Consider the following 27992-nt stretch of genomic DNA (forward strand, 5'->3'; position numbering starts at 1 on the left):
TAGAACTTTGATTGTTTTTTATTGTGCCTATTATGTAAAGCAGTACAAAACTCAGGCAGTAGTGATGGCAGTCCAGATGTGTAGAATAAATGGCTTTGAAGCAGTTATCTGGTTAAAGAGCCCCAGGAGATGCAGCTGAAGCTGTGTGTTGGCTGTGCTCAGAGGCTCTGGGACTGGGTGGCTGAGGAGCTGGTGGACATTAAGGAGAGAGCGGTGCTGATGCCCTTGTGTGGATGCCCCCTGGCCCCGCCCCAGAGTCATGGCAGAATTTGTTCTAGCTGCAAAGTGAAAGTTTCTGTTTGCCCAGTGGTGTGTAAACCTGTTCTGCAGTAATGACACAATAGAAAAAGACACATCTGAACTGAAATATAACAGTGTCAGAGAGAAAGCCCCATTAGATCCACAACAGATACTTTGGCGACAATTGCCATTGGAGAAAAGCGGACTCTTGTGCCACCATGTATTAGGTACTCTTCCCATTGCCACAGAATGCTGGTCTTCCAAGCAGACAGATGGCCACGATGACAGAGTAGATCAGGCTCTTGAAGAGCAGTAGAAGGTAGGTGTATAAGGCAGAAGTGGTCTTGAGCTGCAGCTGCAAAGTATCTAAAACAAGTCATTTATTATTTTCACCTTCTTTTCTTTTGAAAGGCTAAGGCTTATTAATCGGAGATAGGTCACATTATACATTTCTGATGATCTAAGTGGAAAGGAAGCCCCTAGACCCTCACAACCTGACAATAAACATCTACACCACTAACACTACCCCCACCACCATCACAAAATAACTCAAAATCCAGCTTGCTGGTCAAAACAATCAATAACCTCTGGGAAATTCACTTAGAACATTCTAAAGTATTAAAAAGTAAGACTATGTCTTAGATGAATGAGTCAGGCTGAAGAAGCATTGGTTAAAATAGCTTTTACCATTTCTTCACCCCTACCATGTCTGTAGGTAATAATATAACTAATATTCTTTAATCATTAACTACATGGCAGACATTTAATTTGAAAAGTTTGTGTGCAAAGATTTAATCTTTCTTTTTTTATATAAATATTTTTAAAATTTATTTATTTTCAGCATAACAGTATCATTATTTTTTCACTACACCCAGTGCTGCATGCAATCCGTGCCCTCTATAATACCCACCACCTGGTACCCTGACCTTCCACCCCCCCCCGCCACTTCAAACCCCTGAGATTGTTTTAATCTTTCTTAATTTTTCAATAACCTATGAGATTATTATTTTCATTGCCATTTTACAAATAAACTGAGGACAGAGAATAATTTGCCTGATGTCATATGATTCATAAATACCACCAGCAAGATTTTAATCCTAGTGACATACCTACTTCGTATTTCCGTACTTCCAAAGTAAATACTTTCAGTTACGAAGTGTTAAGCATAAAGATAAAGATAAATTGTTGATTTAGAAGCATCTTAGCCAATATATCTTGTGCATTGCTAAGATTCCTATCAAGGGTACAATCAATGGAAATTTGGTTGTGTTCAAGGTAGGGTGGGGGGGAGGTTTTATTAAAGAGGGCATTAGCTGTGATAAGTCCTGGGTGATGTGTGTAAGTGTTAAATCACCATATTGTATACCTGAAACTAATATTATAATCAGTATGTTAACTAACTGGAATTTAAATAAAAACTTAAAAAATAATAAAATAAAGTGGAAGAAAGGAGCGAATCCAAACTCTCTGCAACTTTAGGAGATCAAACTCACTCCCTGAATATATTTATTGTAGTTAAGATATTATAGGATAATTGCATTTGTTATCCTTTGAGGTTTTGCAGGAAATACACGATATCAAAAAATAATTAATGCAAATGTTGGTGTGTCAGATTGGCTATTCAATGAACCATTAGGCTGAGTCTGTTCACATGGAAATTTTGTGTATGTATTTATCTCCATTGAGAATTCCAAAATCATTAGCCCTCAGTGTGGAAAAGGACATCCAGTGATGCTGTACTCATTATTCCTTGACAAAGTGTTCTTGGTCAAGTAATATGTTAGCTAAGGTCTAGAGGCCTCTTGATATTGGACATGGAAGGCAGATCAGCAAAGCTAGAGCAATGTTCCTTGTACTCTCTTGTTATACATGTTGGAAGAAAGGGCGAGAAACTAGTACTTATGTGTCAGCTAAATAAATAATCTATTTAGACATTCCACATATATGACATTATGTCTTCAGTAACTGATGAGGTGTTATTTGTGTTATTCCTGCTTGCCAGAAAGTGTAACTACTGTGCCCATATTCATGGAGCTAATAATAAAAAGACTAGGGTTAATGTCCGGTCTGTGGCATTTGAATCCCTGTACTCACACTCCCCATGTGGACACCTGTCTCGGGCCTTAGCTTTGGGATATCTTGTTTTATGACAACAACGTAGAAGAATAGAAAACTGAGTAAGATGTATGAATTGTTATCTCAGAAGGTCTGGGCTGAAGCCTCTAATCTTGCTGTGTGTCATGGTGTAAGGGACTTAATTTTAAGTCATTGCCTTCATGTGTAAAATAGGAATATTATCCTTCACAGTGAGTACTAAGAGAATTAAACAAAATGCACTCGCAGCGCAGCATTATGCCTTCTGTACAAAAACCTCTTGGTGTCAGTTCATGTTGTTAACCACCAGCAAGAACAAAGACGTAAAAATTATCTAGAAGCAACTTGATATCATGTTTTCCTCAGTCAGTAGAAATAAAAGTCACAGAAATGAGTCAAGTCCATTGTTGAAAGAATTCAGAGCAATCACTGTACCCCTAATTTATAGTCCTTTCACACCCAAACAAACACTTACTCTGTGAAAAACACTCCGGAGAAATGATGGATTGAGTTAAAATATCACCAGCCATTCTGAGGTTTCCAGATGCTAAGTTGATCAGGAGGAAAAAATGCTATAGCATAACATAAAGGCAAACATAGACAAAAACTTACCATCTTTATATCTCAGAGAAGCTTTTGTAGAATTAATAGCAGTGAGATCTAAAAGAAATGAGAGCAAGCGTTATTCAATTGTTCATGTATATTATTTGACCGGTGTTTGTGTTGTGGATATATGGATAGGTGGGTGGATAGATAGATAGATAGATAGATAGATAGATAGACAGATAGAATTTGTCAACCAAGAGGAGAGAGCTATTACTAATATGTATACCACAATTCCAGAAATGATTGTTCTGAGTCTGTGTAGATCAGTAAGTTAATTCATATATTGCATTTCTGCACATGAAGATGTTGAAGTTCGTGAATGATACATTTTTTTTCTTTCCTCACAACTGGAAGGTAATGTCTAAGTGCTAATATCTAATATCTAAGTGCTCCTAGCTCCTGACACAGAGCCTGCTGCACAGTAGGTGTTCTATAAATATTGGTTGAATGGAAAAATAACCAGAAACAGTGGCTTCTCTACAGTCCTTAGCACCCATTGCTAACATGAAATGCCTTATGCTAGACTAGCCAGGTTGATACCCAAATAAATTCCACAGCAGAATCTTACATTTTGGGAGGAGTCTGGCTTAGGTAAATTCTCCTTCTAAGCAAAAGAAAGAGACCCTACCTTTCCAAAGTATGCATGTTCCCAATATTCCCAACTCCCACACATTCTTTTCTGGAGTGGTGGGTGGTATTTGTCGACATGACAACACTACAAATGAAAGCCAATACCTACTGAGTGATTATTACTCTGCCAGGCACCATGTGAAATGTTCACATGTATTAGGTCATCTAATTCCCTAGTGACACTGACATGAACTGTATTCATGTTAGCCATGAAGATGTGAGGTTTAGAAAGTCTAAATAACTCACTGGGAGTCATACCAGTGATGGGCAAAGCCAGCACTCAAAGAACCATTATGAGGATTTAGATGAGCTAGAACATGTGGAAACTACCTTGTAAAACAATCTATAGAAATTGATAATATATCTACCATTGTGGACTCTAAGACATCATCCCTTCCAGTATCTTAATTACTCTTAACAAATGACCTTTTGATTATAGAACCTTAGTATTTCAGTGTGCTTCTTTCCAGGGATTAAAAGATTGGTCAAGAATCATAGTTTTCTGAATATATAAAACTGAGGTGAGGGTAGTATTTCTTTATAGTGTAGAACAAATCAAAACAAAACAAAGCAAAACAAAACCCCAACAAAAACAAAACCCAACATACATACAAAGACAAAAATCCTTAAAAAGATAATTGACTGTTGGGTGGAGGAAAAAAGTCCTAACATGTTTTGGTTTATTCTTTCTCTGCTTGATTTGTTCTTGTCCATACAGGTATGGTTCTGTTATGGAAATTATTCACTCCACAGAATCATATTTCAGCACGCTCTTAAAAAATAAAGCTGAGCTGTTGGCTTTGGAGTAAATCTCAAGAATAAAAAAGTGCATATAATCATGTTTAGGTGTTAAAATATTCTCAAGAACTGACTTTAAAGTGTCTTAAAATTCCCTTTCTTTTCCATACAGTGACTTTACTCATTAAAAGAGAAGTAAAAATCTCTAATCACCATGAATTGATTGATTGAAAAACATTAAGGTAATCATCTCTCAAATTATAATCTGTGGGTATGTCCTAGATTTTCTTTTTCAATCAGATTCATTGAAAACTTGGACCAGATTAGTTTTATCTCTTCAAAATCACTTCGTGGATTTTGACTTCCATGTTCTATGTATTATTAACTTTCATCAAAAACAAAAAGAACAAACAAACAAACAAAAACCTTACAAGAAACAGCATTAGAAATTTGCTATAGAAAAACATTAACAGAAATGCCCTCAATAGCTTTGTTGCTATGAGAAGATCTTGGGAGACAGTCCTTTCAGAACTTAATTCTCAGGTAAAACACATCATGAATAAGAAGTTCTCCCTTTTCTAAAATGATCATCATAGAATGTACCATAGCATATTTTTATTCTATAAAAATCAATAGTTAAAATACTTCAGCCCAGTGATTACATTAAACTTGTGTTTTGCCCACTTGCTTCCTCTCTGTTTCTTAGCTGTAGGAATAAGAAATTAGGGTTGTTTATAATTTTACACCAGCTATTAGGAAAATATAAAACAAATGAATAAACATATTCATCTCATGTTTTCAAAACCAAGCATTTTCACTGGCATTACTGCACATTGTCTTCATCACATTCCAGGAGAAAGGAAAGGTCAGTAAGTGTTTGACTCTAAATTGATCACTGGAGAAACTAAGAATTCAAGAAGATAAAGATTTACTTCAGCAATTCAGAGTGGTATACTGCAAAAGGTCTTTGCATGTCTTGTTATGTGTTTGCTGTCCGCTGCTCCCAAGCACTTGTGAACCACAGGGAAAGTATAAACTAGTTCCTTCTTATGGGCTCTGTAGGGCCTTGGTCTGTGATGTTAATGCCAGCCAGAACTTGACTTATGAGTCTAGCGAGTTCCTGGATCACAGCAGGTCCAGAGCACATTCAGTCATCCACCCACAATGTCTGAATATGACCAGTGTCATCACCAATGAGGTTAATTTGGGACAACTTGCCTGAATCATGAGTGACCCTAAGTGATTAGAAAGTATATTCTCTCTACTGTAGTGATCCTCCTTGGAGGTAGTTCATCCTACATCCTTCCCAGGCCTGGCACACACCAGGACTGCAAGAATGTTTGCAGAGCAGCTTTACCAATGGTAAGAAATACATTCATTGTGTAGAAAGGGAGAATGTTTGTACACGGTAGCCTCAGCTCATCTTTACTTATCAAATCTCCCCTTAGAGTGGAATATAAATTCCAAATATGAAAAACCCAAGACCATACTAAAACCTCAGCAGCCAAACTACTTTTGTTGAGCTGTGATCTGGCTCAAACATTTTGCAGCTTATAACTCATTATTTGTGGGTAATCCTTTGAGCAGAGCAAGACTGAAGTGAAAAAAACTCTGCTGAGTAGAACATTCTTGAAAGATGAATAATTGTTCTTATTTCATGATCAAGTGTGGTTCTCTCTTGAGCATTTATGGTTTGCAAGATTGCTAAGGGCTTTCATATGCATTATTTCAATTAATTCATACAATGACCCTCCAAAGACATCCTTATTTTCAGATGTTGAAACTGAGGCAAGAAAGACTGAGCGAATTTGTCTTCTTTTTTTCTGTACGTTCGTTCTAAAGCCCATTCTACTTCAACTCTAAAGGACTGAATTTCTTTTAGAAAAGAATTTCTAAAAGAAAGAGCAGGACATTTATGTCCTACATTAAAGGTTGCAACATCAATAAAAAGTTTCTATTTGTTTCTTTTCATTAATATTTGACAAAAAATGTGGACTATTTCCTTTGGGGCAAAAAAGGGTACTGGAATATTGCATTCATATATACATGCACATACCTTTTTTCTGTGGAGGAAATAGAATCTCTTGATCAACTCCTCCTTTATTCCACTCGTGTTTGACGATACATTTGTGTTCTTTATCCATTGACGCGCCACTCACGGTCAGCCAGCTGAATTTCATGTATGTGTCGTTAGTCTTCATGGTGTCTCCCTGCTGCGATGTCAGAATTGTTTCATCATCCTTTTCTCTCCAATCTATCTTGATAACATCCGGGAAAAAACCCGCAAGGAGACAAAGATATGTTCCAGCCTTATGGAGTTCTCGCTCCGCAACTGAAGGTAGAAAAATTGTGGGCTTGGGGGAAATGTCTACATTAAGGCTTCTATCTGTGGGGAAGTGGAATAACAATTAAAATATTATTAGAGTAACACAAACATTGTGTGGTTTAGAAGCACCTAGCACAGTGAAATGAGGAAATTTGCCACAGAATTAGTACTTATGTCAGGCCTTTCATCCACGGTGGTTTATGAGGTACTAATTGTTCTTATTTTCGGTGTGAAAAGAATTACAAGAAACCGTGTAACTTGCTCAAAGTCACAACTATAAAGTGGTGGAATCTGGATTAAAATGTGAGGGTTTTTTGGGAACAATACACACATTTTGAGTGAGACTCCACATCCACGTGTCCTTGAAAATCTATCCAGTTGATCTTTAAATCTTCAAATATGGATCCCAAACCTACTTTTTAAAAATTATTTTTATTAACATATAATGTATTATTAGCCCCAGGGGTACAGGTCTGTGAATCGCCAGGTTTACACACTTCACAGCACTCACCATAGCACATACCCTCCCCAATGTCCATAACCCCACCACCCTCTCCCTACCCACCTCCCCCCAGCAACCCTCTGTTTGTTTTGTGAGATTCAGAGTCTTTTAGGGCCAAACCCACTTTTGAAGTAATGGAGGTCTCCTATTTGATTCCTGATTTTGTAAAACATCTCAGTCTCCATTCTGAACAACTCCAGGATTTTAAGATCCAGGATTTTAAATGATTAAAACTGCATCTCTCAAATATTTACAATGCCTTGAATTTAGAAGCAATGGGGCATTTCCAGTGGTATTTCCAAAAATGCTATTAGAAAACTTATTTTTTTCAGAAACGTTTTCGTATTAACTAATGCACTTATCAGAATTTTGTATTGCTTGGAAAATGTTCACTGAAAGCACCTTTTGTACTGGAATTCCATTTGACATTTATATATGACTAAGAAGACACCATATTTTGACACTCAGAGTCTCCCTTTAAAGTTGAATCTGCTCTAGAAAGCTGCTGACTGGTTTCTAGAACCCCACAGTATGTGTAATTTCACCTGCTGAATAAAGTATATAGATAGATAGATGATAGATAGATATGTGTGTGTGTGTATGTATATGTATATATATATGTGTATATGTGTGTATATATATATATATATATCGGGTGTAATGTTAGAAGTATGGTTCCAGAGTTTCTTACAGACATAATGTCAAAATATATGGCAAAACATCATTGGTTTTAAAGGTTATGTCACTCAAACACTGGTATGTTACTTGATTATACATTTACTGTTAGTGATTAAAATTATAAATGTTAGAATCCTTTTAAAATATATTTCCGGGGCACCTGGGTTAAAGCCTCTGCCTTCAGGTCAGGTCATGATCCCAGGGTTCTGGGATCGAGCCCCGCATCTCCGCATCCAGCTCTCTGCTCAGCAGGGAGCCTGCTTCATCCTCTCTCTGCCTGCCTCTCTGCCTACTTGTGATCTCTGTCTGTCAAATAAATAAATAAAATCTTAAAAAAAAATAAAACTTATTTCCATTATGCAAGTGCTTCACTGATATTCTCTTTGAGCTAGTTTGGAGTTAGTTTAGCAATACAATGGGCAATTTCTTTAGAAAAGAACAATTGGATTTTTCATTTGAGAAGAAAAGGAAAAAAATCTCTTCTGGGCCGTTTGTAGTACTTTTTTTTTTTTTTGAAAAAAAATTCTTGCGAATTTCTCTCTGTGTATCATAGCTCCTATTTTTATATTAAATGAGTAACAAACAATGAGCTTTTATTCATGATATAAATAGAATGATGCCAGAATGTACTTATGTTTATATATCTTGCTGTAGTGCAAATACTATTTTGATTATAATATTAAGACACTGTATATTTTTCCAATGATATACTTCGTTTTTAATTTTAAAAGCATGTTAGATAAAGAAGATTAATTTTTCAATTGTACATGATATTTACATAATTTTAATCTCTAGTTAATATTTTAAGGAATCTAATTTTCATCTTAGAAACTTTGTGTGGTTTTTTGTAGGAATACTTCTGATTTGTTATACTAAAGAAACGGAAAATAAATAAACCTGTCCAATATATTTATATACATTCATTGGCATAATCACAAAATACATTGGAATTAAATTGCTGGTTATGTATATTTTATTAAGATATGATATTGTGAATCCTATATAAATTTACCAAATGTCAACTACATTTCCAAGTGCAAGTGCGATATTTCAAACCTACATATTGGTGTTGATTTAATTGTTCTTTATTTTTCTGTTATTTTTCTTTTATTCAATAATTAAAGTTAATTCATATTTGACTATGAATTTCAAATTTATGACATTTCTGACTTTATTTAATATTCTAAAGTATTTAAAATGTTTAAACTTTTTTCTAATAAATATGAGCATGAAGGTCAAACTTGTTGGTGTCTGACCAGGTCTGCTGAAGGTCACCATCTGTGAACGACATTAAATATAAGTGACTCTTAATCTCACAAAACAGATTGAGGGTTGCTGGGGGGAGGGGGGTGGGGAGAAGGGGGTGGGATTATGGACATTGGGGAGGGTATGTGCTTTGGTGAGTGCTGTGAAGTGTGTAAACCTGGTGATTCACAGACCTGTACCCCTGGGGATAAAAATATATGTTTATAAAAAATAAAAAATTAAAAAAAAAAAGAAAAAAAATATTGTGGTGCCCAAAGTAACGACATAGTGGGAGCATAGAATGTGCTTTTCTTAAGACCATTTCTTCCATTTTATAAAGTGGATGTGGAAGGCAATGCCCACTCTTTCACTTCACATTCCTCCTAAACGACTTGTACATTAAAGTCCTTTTCTCATTTTATGGTGGGAAAAACATAACAGATGTGAAAAGTCAGTGTGCTTCATTTTCATAGGTGATATAAAGTATGTACTTTATATCACAGTTTTCTCTGCCTTTGAACCTAAAATTTGACCCTGTGTTTCTAGGTAGATAACCACAGGACTTTTTTCTTCTACTTTCTTCAGTGCTTTGGATCTTCTATTTTTAGTTCATGGCAGAATGCTATTTGTGTATTAAGAAGACTTAAGTCTTCTCAAAAAGATTTTGGAAATAGGCAGTATAAATAAATGAGGAATAGTTTGTGCACTAGAGCTTGTTTCTTTTTTTGCCCCAGAGCTTGACCATTTGGTAAGGTTTACCTCAAAGATGACATGAAAACCGGGAGATGTTTGCAAATCCTGCTGAGATACAGACCAAAGCATGTAGAATCAAACACATTGAAATGCCAGAGCATAAGGTGAAGCTTTCATTTCCAATATTATCCCTCACAACACAGGGGTTGCCTTAAGTTTCAGCCTCTCATATTAAAGAGGCTCTTCTAATGCTCTACTTTGATCAAACAATACTACTTGGACAAAGTATCAACCCGAAATAAACTCAACGTTGGTTTTAGAGGTAGAGCTGGTAAAGACGGTAACGAAGTTTAATATGGATTTGGTAAATATAACCTGGAACAAAAATCTCTACATGTTATGCTGACATTGAAAAATATGGAATACCAGAGGGAATACAAAAATTTTTTTTTAAATTATGTAAGTGGGTAATTTTCTCTTCAGAAAAACTATCCATTAACATCATCCTAAGGGAATCCCAAAATAGACACTCAGACCCTGGGACGACTCAGTAATTTGCTCTAATGTATATGTTTCAGATGCGTGTGAAGTGTCTAAAATGAAAAAACTTGAGGGAAAAAAAAGCAGTGTTTCTCAATTGATGTTTGAATTGATACAATTTTTAACTTTCTAAATATACCTAGGTAATTAAGATATTAAATATACAAGTGAATATTTGGCTTTTATCTATATCGCTTTAAGTTTATATATTCAAATTACAAAACATCCTCTCTTTTTCCTTTATGTCTGGATATTTCCACTGAAAAATGAGAGAGTACCTTATATTCAAGGTAACAATACTTAAGACAATGCTTATTACATTCTCATCATTTAAAAAAAAATTTAAAGATTGATTTACTTATGTTAGAGACACAGAGAGAGTATACTAGCAGAGGCAGGCTCAGAGGAGAGAGGCAGGGAGATAAGTAGACTTCTTGCTGAGCATGGAGCCCATCATGGGGCTTGACCTGCTGCTTGACATGGGGCTTGGTTCTGTGACCCTGACACCATGAACTTGGTGTTCTCCAGAGTCAGCTTGGTTCCATCTTTCCCACCTCATTCACAGGGGTTGGAGAGTATGATTTTACCTTTTCTCTACATTTTCCTGAAAGTTCTAATGTCTTCCCTTAAAGGGTTTTCTTCTCTGATTTCGCTTCTTTTACTAGAGTGTAATTTACAGTTAATATTTCTTTAATTTTCAAAAAAGAAAAAGTAGAAATAATTTATTTGAGTATTTAATAAGTGAGTGTTCAGTATTTTTACAGGATTATTTTATTTCTATATATTAAGGGGTGGATATCTGGTTTAATTGTAAAATAAATTCTTTCCAGAATCTAATTCCCACTGACACTAGACCTGATAAGTTGTTACAGAGTCTGAAATCATAATTATGATCTCTTAACCTAGTTATTCCTGAAGGACTGCTCCTTTGAGCTTGAAATTACCCTAACAGTTTCCAGGGAATTGATTTAAAAATCTGAGTTGCCCTATCAAGAGGAAGATCCTGTTTGTTTTGGTCTCTCTGCAGCTGTCCCAGCAGGAGTGCAAAGACAGCTCTGAGTTATGCAACTGAGTTCTGCATGTACAACTCTCCCTCCCCTTCTGCTCCTCTCTCCATGTGTACTTTCCCTCTCTCTCTCTCTAAGAAATAAATATTTTTTTCAGTTTTTAATTATTTTTTAATTATTTTTATATTATATCAGTCACTATTCAGTACATCCTTAGTTTTTGTTGTAGTGGTCCATGATTCATTGTTTACATATAACACCCAGTACTCCATGCAATATGTGCCCTCCTTAATACCCATTACCAGAATAGCCCACCCTCTCTCCCCCTCCCCTCTAAAACCCTCAATCTGTTTCTTGGAGTCCAGTCTCTCATAGTTCGTTAATAAATAAATAAATAAAAATCTTTAAAAAATATGGCTTAGTGTTTCTAATATCACATAATGGCCTAGACCACACTTTTTTGGAATGGACAAGTCTCTCTTGGATCCCACTCTTTGCCTTAATAACTAGTCATGTGACGTTAGGTAAATAACTGAGCATCTCTAAGCCTCAGTTTCCCCACCTGCAAAACTAGAAAAAGAGGATTTTCTGTATAAGGCTGTGGAGGAATGAGATAGTGCACTAGACCAGTCAGCATGGTATCTGACCCTTAATAATCTTAGCTAATATTATTGTTCCCTTTGCAGGAATGGTTTCAGGTCTTTTTTAAATCAAATTCCTCCAATATAATCTGTTTGCAAGCAGGAAGTAAATAAACCATTTGCAAAGTCGTTTTCTTTCCGCTAGAGTGACAAGTAGCTGCAAAATTGCTGTCCACATGCGGAGGGGATCTATATTATTTTTTCTTAAAAATATCTATCAATTTTTCACTCACAGGATTGAAATAAAACAAGATTACTTACCTGGGGGAATTACTATGAGCTTAGTTCCCTGTGCAAACATCTTGATCCAGCCTGAGTTATCACACTGGTTAGAGGTTCTACAAAAACATCAGCCTTCTCCTGAGTTTCACAGCAGGACCAGCAGGTAGAAACATGGTACTGGCCATTTGATCTTCTGGGTTTCCTTGGAAAGCCTTGAATATAGGCTTCGTATCTGATATTTTGTAAGTTTTCCTGAGCTGAGTTGACCCAAGTGTCTGTTTTTTCAAGGAGGCAGTATTCACTGAGAAGAGCTGATAGAAAACAGAAAAATAAAAGCAAAAGAAAAGAGAGAGATTGGTAGTACAGGTCAACCAACTATTTATCTACATTACCAGGAAAAGTATTCAGTCAGTTAAGAGGTTTTGATTTCCACGTATTGAGTTGTGTAAAACTGCTCAGAGATGCATCAAAGGAAAAACCCTTTTGTTCTCACAAACACTAGACCTGCTCTGTTAGTAATTTGGGATTGTATTTCTAAAGGAGGAAACTTCCGTAACTCAAAATGTAAATATACCAACAGAGATATACTTTGGAAATATGAACGATGGCCTCCATTTTTTCATCAGCTACTTTTACAACCTGACAACATGATTCTTTATCACACCATGCAAAATGAGAAAATAATTTGTGTAATGACAATGTTTTTCCTGGAATAAAAAAGAAATTTGTAGAAGTTTATCTCCCATGAGATAACAGATTTTGATTCAAACCAAAATTTGAAAACAAAATCCATTTTTCTGAAATGTTGAAAGGGGAAGCCTCTTGGAAGCTCTTCTATGATCTTCAAAAATACATGTGTAGCCCTGTCTCTGTGGTTAACTAGCTTTGGACAAGACATTTGTCATCTCTGGGATCCCATGTCCCTATTTGCTGCTTAGACATTGGGTTATGTATGTCCAAAGGGCACTTTGTGTTCCCACAGCTTATGAACTTGTGATGAAGAGCCCAGTCTGCTGGGTTGCTCCAGTGAGAAAGGAGTTGAGGGTTAGTAATAGAAAATGATTTCATACAGTTCCCTTCTGACTCTGCAATACTGTGAGATCCCAGTAGACACAGTCTCAGGGGGCTTCATGGCACATGAGGGCCTTACTGACTATCAGGTAAAAGACTGTTGTTTTTCTTATCTGTGTCTAAGCCAGAATGGGGCTAGTCTTACAGGTAATATTGGTGGAGCCATATAGGACTCATTTCAGGGGCTCTTCTATTTTCTTTTTTTAAAATTAATTTATTTATTTTCAGCATAACAGTATTCATTATTTTTTCACCACACCCAGTGCTCCATGCAATCCGTGCCCTCTATATTACCCACCACCTGGTACCCCAATCTCCCACCCCTCCGCCACTTCAAACCCCTCAGATTGTTTTTCAGAGTCCATAGTCTTTCATGGTTCACCTCCTCTTCCAGTTTCCCCCAACTCCCTTCTCCTCTCTAACTCCCCATGTCCTCCATGACATTTGTTATGCTCCACAAATAAGTGAAACCATATGATAATTGACTCTCTCTGCTTGACTTATTTCACTCAGCATAATCTCTTCTATTTTCACTGGTACCAGTGGACAATGATCTTCTTGAGAGAAACTCCAGACTGCTTGCAATATATGTGAACTGTGCTGTCTGGTGTTCAGGTAAAAGAGAGTTGATTCTGAAAGATTCTCACTCCAGTGTCTCCATTTGAAATGCAATGGTCAGAGATACCTGAACAGGTTGACAGTAGACATAAAAACAGTGAAAAGAGAAGAAACAAGTATATTCAACCTACAAACCCAAGCCAAAGACCCATGTATCCATAGGGTTGGCATTTGAAAGTGACTAGTTAGAATTCTCTCGAAGAGGGGGCATTAATCAGAACTGGGGAGGCAGTAGCAGCCCTTGTTCATCAAAGGTAGGGCTGGGAGAGGAAGGTTTGCTTTAGAACCAAGGAAAGACCTTCTCAGTAAGATCTGTCTGAGTGTTGTTGATTATGTTCCTGGTGTAAAGAACTACCAGATCACCGAAGACTTCACCTAAACCCTATGTTATAATAATTCATTGTTATCTTTCCCTTCAAAGCAACATCCTCACATTTGTCCATTAGGTTTTGTTTCAAACACACCTATCCTTGAGCTCTACTTCACTCAGATTTAGAGATTTTCCACCATATTTTGGAAGAGTGTGTGGAACTATATGGCTATTGTGAGAATTAGAAGAAAAGTCTTGAAAGAAAGAAGTTGCTGTGGCTGATATAGAAGAGATTACTGCCTATGTTCTCCTCTAGGATTCTGATGGATTCCTGTCTCACATTGAGGTCTTTTATCCATTCTGAGTTTATCTTTGTGTACGGTGTAAGAGAAAGGTCGAGTTTCATTCTTCTACATATAGCTGCCCAGTTTTCCCAGCACCATTTATTGAAGAAACTGTATATTTTTTCCTGCTTTGTCGGAGATTATTTGCACATAGAGTTAAGGGTCCATATCTGGGCTCTCTACTCTGTTCCACTGGTCTATGTGTCTGTTTTTATGCTAGTACCATGCTGTCTAGGTGATCACAGCTTTGTAATAAAGCTTGAAATCAGGTAATGTGATGCCCCCAGTTTTATTTTTGTTTTTCAACATTTCCTTAGCGATTCGGGGTATCTTCTGGTTCCATACAAATTTTTGGATTATTTGCTCCAGCTCTTTGAAGAATACCGGTGGAATTTTGATTGGAATGGCATTAAAAGTATAGATTGCTCTAGGCAGTATAGGCATTTTAACAATGTTTATTCTTCCAATCCAAGAGCATGGAATGGTCTTCCATCTTTTTGTGTCTTCTTCAGTTTCTTTCATGAGTGTTCTGTAGTTCCTCGAGTACAGATCCTTTACCTCTTTGGTTAGGTTTATTCCCAGGTATCTTATTCTTGGTGCTATAGTAAATGGAATCGATTCTCTAATTTCCCTTTCTGTATTTTCATTGTTAGTGTATAAGAAAGCCACTGATTTCTGTACATTGACTTTGTATCCTGCCACAAGCGAAAATAAACTTTTGGGACTTCATTAAAATCAAAAGCTTCTGCACAACAAAGGAAACAGTCAAAAAAACAAAGAGGCAACCCACAGAATGGGAGAAGATATTTGCAAATGACAATACAGACAAAAGGCTGATATCCAGGATCTATAATAAACTCCTCAAACTCAACACACACAAAACAGATAATCATATCAAAAAATGGGCAGAAGATATGAACAGACACTTCTCCCATCAAGACATACAAATGGCTATCAGACACATGAAAAAATGTTCATCATCACTAGCCATCAGGGAGATTCAAATTAAAACCACATTGAGATATCACCTTACACCAGTTAGAATGGCCAAAATTAACAAGACAGGAAACAACATGTGTTGGAGGGATGTGGAGAAATGGGAACCCTCTTATACTGTTGGTGGGAATGCAAGTTGGTGCAGCCTCTTTGGAGAATAATGTGGAGATTCTTCAAGAAATTAAAAATAGAACTTCCCTATGACCCTGCAATTGCACTCCTGGGTATTTACCCCAAAGATACAGATGTCGTGAAAAGAAGGGCCATCTGTACCCCAATGTTTATAGCAGCAATGGCCACGGTCGTCAAACTGTGGAAAGAACCAAGATGCCCTTCAATGGACTTATGGATAAAGAAAATGTGGTCCATATACACTATGAAGTATTATGCCTCCATCAAAAAGGATGAATACCCAAATTTTGTAGCAACATGAACGGGACTGGAAGAGATTATGCTGAGTGAAATAAGTCAAGCAGAGAGAGTCAATTATCATATGGTTTCACTTATTTGTGGAGCATAACAAATAGCATGGTGGACATGGGGAGTTAGGAGAAGGGAGTTGGGGGAAATTGGAAGGGGAGGTGAATCATGAGAGACTATGGACTCTAAAAAACAATCTGAGGGGTTTGAAGTGGCAGGGGGTGGGAGGTTGGGGTACCAGGTGGTAGGTATTATAGAGGTCACGGATTGCATGGAGCACTGGGTGTGGTGAAAAAATAATGAATACTGTTATGCCAAAAATAAATAAAAAATAAATTTAAAAAAAAGAAGAAAAGTCTTATTACTTTATGTAATAACAAATGAGACAATAATCCCACAACTTTATTCAGAAGTATGTACATTCTGTAGATCAGTAGTTTGTAAAAAAAATTCCAAGGCTTAGTGAATATTCACAATTGCTGCTGCTTTTGCTTTAGACACTAGGATGTTTCTGTACTCTGCTGTGAATGAAGAAAATTCTTGGTGAAAAGACATCCTTTGGTTTATTACCCTCAACTCTTTTCCTAGTCACAGTTCTTAGCTTTTCAAAATAAAGCAAACTTTATTACTATTGGGAAGACAGTGTAAAATGTGCCTTTTAAAAATTCCTGACTTCCTATGTTAGCTGAGATGGGTCAGAGAAACAGTGTAGTTGTAGTGGAAAAGGACACGGTGATGTGTTGACCCTGTGCTAGACCTGTCCTGCATGCAACCTTTTTCAGTCCCCAGCAACAGTATGAGAAAGATGTAGTAACTTTCCTAGATCATGCTGTCAGTTAAGAGGCTGAGCAGGAGTTCAAACCCAAGTCCATGTTACTTCAAAGGCCTTATATCTTCCATCATTCATTCATTCATTCAAAGTCAGCACACCATTTTGCTTATTGGATTTAGCTTCCTTCCCCAGAAACTTCTCATAGATGTAGAAGAAGGACACTAACTAGGACACCAGTGATGTCACTAACAAAAGCCAACCTAGGCCCCAGAGAGGTAAATAGATGATAAGGTGACCTGACTAAAAGAAACAACACAGATTGGGGGCTTGGGTCCTAGCTCAGACCTTGCTGAGGACACAGATGCAGGAGAAATGTTCAGTCCAGACAATAACCAGGTCCCTCTGGGAGGTAGAAAGGAGCATGTATATGTTTGCAGGGGTGTGGCATTGTGGGAGGGTTTTTGTTCAGTGGAAGTGGAGCATTTCTATACAGTGTATCCCAGCAGGCACAGTAATATAGCCCAGCATCTTCCTCATTAACTCGGTGTATCCTAAGACTCGCTGGCAAATCCCTCTGCCATTTCCTGGCTTCATATCTTTCCTCATTAACCCCTTGCTCGTGGACCACATTTTCATTTGAGGAGATATACAGAATTCGTTTTAGAGGCTGGTCTGGCTTCTGTTGATACCAGTGAATATATACATTATTCCTTAAGCCACCTGCTTTTATGTGGCATTCTAAAAATGCTGTGTTTCCTTGTTTCTTGGTAATGGATGGTACAAGTTGCATTATTAAAAAGTCTGCATTTGCATCTGAAAGGAAAACAAAAATAACAATTAGCAAAATTTTGACATTCCTTAAAATAGTACACATTTATTTTCTATTAATGAAAACCTAGGGGTTTAGGATTTACATTTTTTTCCTGAATAATTCAAGGTCATGGTGGAATTTATCTGCCTGGGTTGAATGACCTCTGGGGCTTTCTTCTGCCCAAAATGGCTGACTTGATTGTCCATGCTTTCTATCTCTTTTCTTCACTCAGTGAAATCTCCCATGGGTAAAGCCACTTACAGATCCACAGAGAGGCCAGCAGGATGACCTGTGATGGGAGCAGCATCTTGCCGGCACTTGTCAGGAGAGGTGGTTGAATACCGAACTGATCACAGAGCAAATCTGAGGGCTGATTTACTAAGAGGAAGTGGTGCTCTGAACACACAGCTAAGACCCATAGACTGCAGAGAAAGGGAGCCACAGTATTTACCCTAAAACATCCTGCAAAACAGGGTTGCTAACTCAGTTTATCAGTACATCGCTCTCGTTACTGTGTGATTGTTATCATTGATTGATAATTAGTGTAAAGAAGCCATTTCTTACTAAAGGACTATGGTCCTTTATCGGTTCAAATCAGATAGCGGGAGAAAGGGGGAGAGTTCTTAGAGTTTTCTTCTTCTAGGAGTTAAGGTTATCTGCTTCTCTCTCTGTCTCGATCTCTAGTCCTTCCATTGACGTTTATGTAATTTCTAGTGGGTCTATCTTTATGTTAACTAATTCTTTCCTTATATCTCTTAAATCCACTGGTGAGCCTCTCATGGCATTCTTCATTTCTGCTACTGTGTTTTTTTATTTTTTGCATTTCCTTTGATTCTTCAAATACCTGTGCTGGAATCATCTGTCTGATGATCTTGTATACTACTTACCTCTTCTATTAGATTAAAACCTTTAACATATTAATCATATTTATATTAAATTCTTTGATAGTTCCTACATCTGTATCATATCTCAGTCTGTTACGATGACTGCTTCATAGCCTCAGACTATCTTTATTTTTGACCTGTTTTATGCCTCTGAAATTTTTGGTTGGAAGCTGGACATGTTGTAAGGTATAGTAGATCCCGAGATAAATGTATTTTGTACTTGAAAATGAGCACACCTTTCCTTCTGCTAGCCATTACGTGGGTGTTTGTGCTACTAGTCAGGAGTTAGCCTGGATTTGAAGTCTTTGTTGCTAAGTTATCAGGGTTGAAATTTTTTTGTCAGAGTTCAGACACTTAAAAATTCTCCAGTTGTACTTTATCTTTGTCTCTTCACTTGTCTTTGAGTCTTTGTTCTGCTCCCCAAAGAAAGGTCTCTTGAAGTTCTCTCAATAGTATTGCACTGTGACTTTTACTCCAGGTTTCCCAGCACGGGGGTGAAAGGTCAAGCAGGGGACATACTCTGATATTTTCATTAAGTCTCAATTTTAACTGGAGACAGTGAAACTGGGCCTTAAGGATGTGGCTTTGGCAAGTATTCCTTTCCAGAGGTAGAACATTTTATTTCATTTTCAAAAAAATTTTGTTTATTTATTTAGAGAGAGAAAGAGCATGAGTGGGGGGAGGGGCAGAGGGAGAGGGAAGAAGAGAATCTGAAGCAGGCTGCCTGCGGAGCCTGGAGCCTGACACCGAGCTGGATCCAGAGATCACGACCTGAGCCAAAGTAAAGAGCCCAGCACTCAGCCAACTGACCTGCCCGGGTGCCCCCCAGAGATAGAGAACTTTAAATCCTTGTCTCCCTCCCCCAGCTGCAGGAGGTTCCCACCTATTTCACGCCATGGTTCTGATGCCCATCCTTGAGCAGATGAAAACTGTTACTTTGGACATAGAGGAGATGTTCTGGTGGTCGCCTCTTTGTCTTCCCTTAACTGCAGCAGGATTCCACCAGCACCTTCTGCTGCAGGTGAAGTCACTTTTTTCTACAGTGGTGATGGGGTAGATTAGGTATGGGTGGATTTAGCAGTCGTAGCTGTTGTTCTCCTCCTGCAGCACCCAGGGAAGCTTACTCTGGATTGTCCCTGATCTTCCCTGAAAGAATTTTATGGAGTTCCTGGAGAAGAAGCTTAAAGGCTGATGGGAAGTATCACATATTTTGGTCCTCCAGGGTTCACACTCTTCCACTGGTCTATATTCTGCTCTTATTGTTTCATTAAAAATCTCCACTTTAATCCTGTGACCAATGGAATGTGTTTGACAACATCTGTCCAAGGTGAGCATCCTGTTTCTCCCTGCAAGTGCCCGTCTGTCTCCAGTTTTTGTTTAAGTCATTAGCCCTGCAATCCTAGTTCTCTGATGGGTTCAAGCAAAGTATCAAATTTCAGTGCATCCTGCTTTTTTTGGATGTTATTGTAAGATGGGAACCCTGCTATTTCCAGCTGTTTACATCTCTGAGCACATGTAGGTCCTTTTTCCTATTTTGTTTTTCTTTGTGTTTCTTTGTTTTCTATCAAAAGAAGGAGTAAATTTCAGGTGGGTTCTGCCCAAAGGCCCATTATATTGCTTTCCATTTTTTAAACTGGATTTCTTTTCTTATTACTGAGTCTTGGGACTTCTCCCTATTCTGGACATCAGTCTTTAATATGTTTTTGGAGAATATTTTCCTTGAATCTGTTTCTTTTCTATCCATTTTCTTGGAATTTTCTATTTTCCTTCCATTTTCAGTCTTGAGAAAAACAGAGGAAGTGCAGTTTATCAAAGATTTCTTTTATGATTCTTGCTTTTTGTGTCCTATATAAGAAATTTTTACCTAACCCAAAGTCACAAAGATTTTCTCCAAATGTTCATCTAGAAGTTTATTGTTTTATTTTTACTTTTAGACCTAGAATACATTTTTAGTTAATTTGTGTATGTGATGTTTGGTATGGGTTGTAGTTTATTATTTTTTTACATACATAAACAATTGTTTCATAGTCAGTTGTAGAAAAGCCTATTTGTCCATTGGATTTCTGTGGCATCTTTGTTAAGAATTAGTTAATCACTTACGTGTTGCCCTATTTCTGGATTTTGTTCCTATCTATGTATCTACATTTTCGCCAATACCCTACTGTTTTGACCATTATAGCTTAACGGTAAGTGTTTTCAAAAAGACTCTTTTCAAAACATTTTGGCAATACTATGTTCTTTGTCTTGCCATATAAATTTTGCAAAAAGCTAACTGATTTCTATGAAAAGTTTTTGTGGGATTTTGATTGGGATTACATTGAATGTTTTTATCAGTTTGGAGAATGTTTGACCTCCTAACTACATATGGCATATCTCTATATATATTTAGTTCTTCTTTGACTTCTGTCAGTAAAGTTTTATTGTTTTCAGCATACAAATCCTTCCCATTTTTTGGTTAAATTTCACCTCTAACTATTATAGAGGGTTTTTTTTTTTTATATTGTTGCTGTTACTATTGTAAATGACGCTTTTTTAAAGTTTCACTTTCCAGTTGTGAATTGCCAATATAATTGCAATTGATTTTACATCTCACATTCTACTTTATTGTATATTGTCCTCCATTATGTGCACGTGCCATCATTTATTCAACCAATCTTGCTGTGTTTGGATATTTATGTCACTTCCAACATTTCGCAGTTACATAATGAAATTCCATGTATATTTTCACATTTTTGAAAGTTGTGCCTTTAGAGTAAATTTCCTTTTTTTTTTTTAATTTTTTTATAAACATATATTTTTATCCCCAGGGGTACAGGTCTGTGAATCACCAGGTTTACACACTTCACAGCACTCACCAAAGCACATACCCTCCCCAATGTCCATAATCCCACCCCCTTCTCCCAACCTCCCTCCCCCCAGCAACCCTCAGTTTGTTTTGTGAGATTAAGAGTCACGGTTTGTCTCCCTCCCAATTCCATCTTGTTTCATTGATTCTTCTTCTACCCATGGAGGTTCCTCAAAATGTTGAAAATAGAACTGCCCTATGACCCAGCAATAGCACTACTGGGTATTTACCCTAAAGATACAAACGTAGTGATCCAAAGGGGCACGTGCACCCGAATGTTTATAGCAGCAATGTCCACAATAGCCAAACTATGGAAAGAACCTAGATGTCCATCAACAGATGAATGGATCAAGAAGATGTGGTATATATACACAATGGAATACTATGCAGCCATCAAAAGAAATGAAATCTTGCCATTTGCGACAACATGGATGGAACTAGAGCGTATCATGCTTAGCGAAATAAGTCAAGCGGAGAAAGACAACTATCATATGATCTCCCTGATATAGAGTAAATTTCTAAAGGTGTTTTTATTAGGTTGAAAGGTAAATGCAAATGAACTTTTGGTAGATATTTCCAAATATCCCTACAAAATGATTGTATTTTGCATCCTTACTTGCAATATATGAGTGTCTGTTCCCCCCCAACAGCTTCACCAATGGAATGTATTGTCAAACTTTTAAATTGTTGCCAATCTCATGGGTGAGAGATTATATCTCAGTGTAGTTTTAATTGATCTTTATCTTATAAGTGAAGTGGAACATTTTTAATATGTTTAAGGGCTATTTTTATATTTCTCTTCATAAGTTGGCTTTTCATGTCTTTTGTCACTTTCCTACAGGATATTTTAAACGTTTTACCTCCATTTTTTAAATGTATTTTTTGTATCGAGGATAGTTGGTTTTTATGTGCTCTACAAATTGCATCTATTTCCTAGTGACTTGTCATTTGTCCTTTGGTTTAACATGCTATTTTTTGTTATGTTGGCTTTTATTTTTTTATTTTTTCATTTTCATGTAGTATAATTTATCAATTTTTTTTCTTATTGCATCTTGAATTTTAGTTATAGTTACCAACTCATTCCTTAACTTTGTGCTGCATTGCAGAGGCTGGCAAATATATATTTATTTTGTACAGAGTCAGATGAACAATATTTTATATTTTATTTAGGCTTTTTTGCTTAAAGGTCTCTGTTGTGATTAGTTACCTCTGCCATTTAGCTCAAAAGCAGTCATAGACAATTATAGAATGAACAGGCATGGTTGTGTTCCAGGAATGCCAGAGGCATGTGTCCTATTATAAATGTTCAAAAGAAAAAGGACGTATTTATTTATTTATTTATTTATTTTCTATTATTAAAAAAAAGGAAAGAAAATACTATGCTATGTTTTTAAAAAATATTTTGTTATTTTTTATACTGTTTTATTGTTTGCTATTATATTTTGTTGTTGTTTTATAATTTGAAAGTCCAATCAGCCAATGTACTTATATTTATTCAGACTCAGCAAAGAATAGTCATCTTTTTGTGTCAATAATTATTTTATGAATAACAGTTTGTCTTCTCTTTGGCTGTAGGAACCACAGAGGAGAAGCCATTTCTACTGTTCGTGCTTCAGAGGCAGGACAGTACTCAGTACAAGGACAGACACTGAAGCCAGAAACCAGCCCTCCATCCCATTAGGTAACTCTGTGACCACAAAGTAAACAACGTCTTTTACTTTTGTCTGCTCATGTAAAATGTGAATCATGATAGTACCAGTGTCACAGTATTGTCACAGGATGAGAGACTATTTCTTTTTTTTTTTTTAAAGATTTTATTTATTCATTTGACAGACAGAGATCACAAGTAGGCAGAGAGGCAGGCAGAGAGAGAGAGGAGAAAGCAGGCTCCCTGCTGAGCAGAGAGCCCGATGTGAGGCTCGATCCCAGGACCCTGGGATCATGACCCGAGGCTTTAACCCACTGAGCCACCCAGGTGCCCCGAGAGAGACTATTTCAAGGGATTTAGCATAGTACCTGAGAAAGAGCAGTAGCTCTGACTAAATAGCCCCTGCAATCCTCTCTAGGCTCACAGCAGAACCCTGGGGGAAATGGTCTGTGTGAACACTTATGTCCCCTTCCTGCATTGGAGGATCCGAGGCTTGTGCAGAAGAAAGTGGGTTGCTGGGGCTGTCCCCTGATCTACAGTGTGGAATGATCTATAATCCTTACTGTAGGAGAGGCTGTGAGCTCCTGTCCATGTTCTCCCCCAGTATGTACAGAGCAAATAAAAGCTAAACTGCTTCAGAAGACCTGATGGAGAGGAAGAAAGTGGGGATGAAGGATTTGAAGGTTATTTCATCTTTCTAAGTCTCAAATTACTCATATTACAATGGGCAAAATGAATATTACATTATAGAATGTTGTGATGATTATATACACGTGTGTAATATTAGCAAGGTGTTTCCTGACACTCAGTGATTTCCTCTTTGGATCTGAGCAATGTTAAACATTCAGGTAATCTCTGGACAGTTAAGAAAAAAAGAGTACATGACTAGGTTTCTGTAGGTCCTAATGTGTGAAGATAATCCAGGTTTTCAGAGGTTGAGGAAGAAGTCCTGGGAAATGGAGCCCAGCCCTGAGAACAAGTTGAGGAGCTGCTCCTGGTGCTCATGTAGGGAAGGATGCAGGTGGGTACAAACCCGAGAGGAGGATCTGTGTGGGTTGTCTGGGTGTTGCAGAACTTCTTTTCCTTGAGTGGCCACAGTTCTTGGTCATGCTGCTTCAAAGAATGAAGAAGTAGATCAGATGAAAGAAGAGTGGTGGGCAGCAAAGCAAAGTTTATTGAGCCATAGTACATAAACTCCCTAATGGGAGGGGCCCTGTGAGAGTTGCCCACCCCCACCCCAAAGTTTCTAAGTGGAGGGGTTTTTATGGCCTCGTTGGTGAACTGTTTTTATCTGACGAACACTCCATGCTCTCGTCACCCAATCAGGTTTTTTGTTCACAAACTCATCTACCTATTTGGTGGTTGTTCACGTGGGAAAGGGTGGAGGGCTCCTTCCAGGGTGTGAAAAATCCTCTCACAGGTTGGTTTCCTCTCAAGGCGGGACCCCTTTTCCCTGCCTGCTTTTCTTTGTGGGAACCTTGTGAAATGTGATTATCACTCAGTAGCGCTAGTTGAGGTTTGATTTTCTGCCTTTGTAACAAGATCCTAGGTGAAGTGGATGTTGTTGGTCCATGAGTGAAACTTTGAGTATCAAGGACTTGGAATACGGATCTAAATAATTTCATTTTCAAATATGCCATAATAACCCATATAAGCAATGCAATGTCTCAATATGGTGGGCGTTAGACATGCTCCAAGCACTTGTAAGAGCTTTATATATATTATTGACATTACTCTTCCTGACACCTCCTTAAAGTTAATACATATTCCATTTTAAAATAAGAAAAGTGAATCAGAGATACATTATGCAATTTATCCAGAGTAAGACAGCCAATATGGGAAAGGTGGATATGGAGTAAAGGGTCATTGAAGAAACACTGAGAAATAGGGAAACCTAAAATAACAATCAGTGTCACTCTCAGTGTATCATAGAGTCGTGACTGGCAAATGTTTTCTGTAGAGGGCTAAATGGTAACATTTTGGGCTTTGTGGGTCTCTGTTGCAACTACTCAATTCTGCCATTGTAGTACAAAAGCAGCTATAGATAATTTGTAAACATATGAACAAAGTTGTGTTTCAGTAAAACTTTATTTACAAAACTGGGGGCTGCTAGGTATAGACACAGTTTGCTGACTTCCTGTTCCATGGTAAACATTATGATTAATTGTAGTGTTTCAGTCCCTCCCCTCCCCCACCCTGGGGGATACAGTGTAATAATATAATATTATTCCACAGAAAATGGTAAGTATATAATAATATTAAATATCTTCTAAGTATAGATTTAGTCTATGTTGTTACGTGAACAATCTCATTATTAAATGTATAAATCAATAAAATATTGGATGTTATGTATACATAACAGAAGCTTTTTGATAAAATGTACAAAATCTGTACATGCATCAAGAATTAAAAATGCCTATCCTTCCAAGAACATCCACTCTTTAAAGAATTCCTTTGCATTGTTCTTTTTATGCACTGGAGAGTTTACTATATGTAAACCATTTCTGTATTTGATGTTTTCCTTGCTAATATGTGGTGATTATGCTTGTTTACTTATAATTGGCAAAAAAAACTTGTTTTCAAGGGCTCCATAGTACTTTGACACTTCAAAACCTCATAGGTAAGGAGCCCTCTTCCCTCCTGTTCATCACTGTAGTGTTTCCCCGTTATTGTGTGTTGAAAAGTCAGGCTAGCTGCATCTCCTGAGATGAGTCCCCATGTGCCCACTTCAATGCAGTTCTGTACTGCTCTATTGGTTTAATCAAATAATCTGTGTAAAGTATTTAGCACATACTGTGAAAACCTTAATCCCTCTTTCATTTACTCCTCCCTGGAAAGGGTTCATGTTTTCTTGCTCTATATTCCACTCAGGGGTCTTCTTACTTTGTTTCTGTAGACACCTTAGAGGACAGGTGAGGCCCTGTTGAGACCCAGACCCTCAGGTTCCTCCCGCTGAGACCCACCCCAGTCAGGAATCATGATGACAGGGTGTGGGACACAAGATCCCGAGTTCACCTGTGGAAAGGGGCTGACTCTGTTGTGAGAGTAATTCATTCTGCTTCCATAGTGTCTCTGCATTTGATCACACCACCTGATTCTTAGAAAGAGAAACAGAGAATGTCACGATCTCAGAAACTAGAGGTATCCAACAAATTTTTTGTGAAGTAAAGGTTTTCCTCATCCTTTGAAAGTGGACTCAAGATTAATTGGACTCAAGAGTCCACTTTCAAAGGGGACTTTTACATTTTCACACATTACACTGTTTCCCTATTTTTGAAATCTCACAGCCAACCAGTTACTAATCACAAAACTCAATTCTCAATAATTATCTTTTATTTTATTAATTTGTGAGGGACATTACCTTTCTTTTCTTTAGGGACGTAGGGAGTGTGTATTATCTTTCTTTTTAACCATCTGATCCTTATTCAGGATCTTTGGTTTCTTTGTAGAACCCTTTGCAGAACCTCTAACAAAGTTAGAGGCATATCCCTCATGCTGGCGATGCCTGAGGTGCTCAGGGGCCTCTTCCAGTGGGGCAGTGCTGGTTTTATCCCAGCACTGATCCCTGAACCTGGAGTTATGTGCCACTTCTACCTCTAGGATACAGGATTTATACATTGGTCTCTCCTATACCCAAAATAGCTGATTGTTTTCTTTGAGATTTAATGGTCACTGGATTCCTTCAGGATGGCCTCAGACACTAATAAAAGACATACAATTTTTGCATCTGACAGATTATAGCCCCACTAAAGAACTGTAATGTCCATGAATAACATCAGTAAGTAATAATAACCAGAAATATTTATGTTAAATGTGTACCCCTTTCTGTCTTCATTCTGAACCATTCAGATACTAGACTTCCCTGTCTCCACAGTGAAATAACAGACAAATGGATTTTTTTCTGACCCATCCATGCTGTATTTTCATAGTTTCCAGACAGTTGAATTTAATGGGAAATAGTGTCAGATTGCTATAATTTGGACCATAATTGCTGATATTACATGGGGCTCACTGTCTGAGCAGAATCTATGATGTCTTCATATAAAGTTCAGGAAATACTGCAGAGGGCAAGACTCAGGCTGGGCACCCAGCTGTGCAGCCTCTGCGGTTGCCCATATTGAGAAGGATGTGGGTGGGTCAGACCTGAAGAGGGTTCTTGCACAGCTTCCCTTGGCAACTGTGATGCTGTGGATCCAATTCCAGCTGCCACAGTAGTACACGGCCTCATCTTCTTTCTCTAGGAAATTTATTTTCAGTGTTGAAGTGGAAGTATGAGTGTTTTTACTTGCCTCAAATTTGTTGTTCTTCCCATCTAAGGGAACTTGAACACGGTGTGTTATGACATCTGTTAGATATTCTATCTCCTGATCTGGTTTCTGCCAGTACCAGTATATGGTTTCACTGTTGAAGTCCTTAGCAAACACGTTGCATGATATGTGGGCACTTTTATCTCTTGCTCTGGAAACTGATATTTCATGTTGCTCCAATGTCGCCTTCCCAAGGCCAACTGCAACCAAAAGGAGAAATTCCCATGAACAAATTACATGGAAGCAATTTCTTCAGTCTCCTCTATTGACTGAAGTGACTGGGGGACAACTCACAGGCCCAGAGGGATGAGAAGATGACAGCTTCTAGCAGTGGCATCTCGTTGGCCTGGCTGGCTCCGCAGTGACAAGGTAAGAAGTGAGGTCCCTGTTAGCAGGACTTGTCAGGTCTGGAGGGTGGAGCTGGTTCAGGTTTCTCAGAAGAAGTGGTGACCTAGATAGTTCCCTGGGGTTGTTCATGATCAGCCGCAGATCTGAGCGAATCTGGGGCTTCCTGTGCCCTGTGAGTGCTGGGCAGATGGGGTAAGAAGGCTCTCAGTCTGGAAAGAATTCCTGGTATGAATGTGTCCATCTAGCCCAGGATAGGATAATTCTCATACCCACTTAGCCATCTCCCCTGGAATCCTGTACTGTAGAAAAGTGAGGACATGCCTGCTGGGTTCAACCCCTATGTCTGTCTATCTGATTTGTAGTTGATTCAAGACTCAAATAGAATATCTGACCTTTACTTTTTATAACACAGCATAACAAAACAACAACTGGGGGGTGCCTGGGTGGCTCAGTGGG

General features: G+C 37.8%; 1 protein-coding gene across 1 annotated transcript; it reads right to left on the reverse strand.

Annotated features, from left to right (window-relative positions):
• On the reverse strand, window positions 1-27848 carry LOC116568645. The gene is given in 7 exon segments (XM_032304197.1): window positions 1-465; window positions 467-606; window positions 2947-2994; window positions 6365-6694; window positions 12202-12263; window positions 27079-27388; window positions 27483-27848. Coding segments are annotated over 7 exon segments (1347 nt in total). The 5' UTR covers window positions 27526-27848; the 3' UTR covers window positions 1-51.
• Window positions 27849-27992: the final 144 nt, after the last annotated feature.

The sequence above is a fragment of the Mustela erminea genome, chromosome 11 (assembly GCF_009829155.1).
Source record: "Mustela erminea isolate mMusErm1 chromosome 11, mMusErm1.Pri, whole genome shotgun sequence".
Lineage (NCBI taxonomy): Eukaryota > Metazoa > Chordata > Mammalia > Carnivora > Mustelidae > Mustela > Mustela erminea.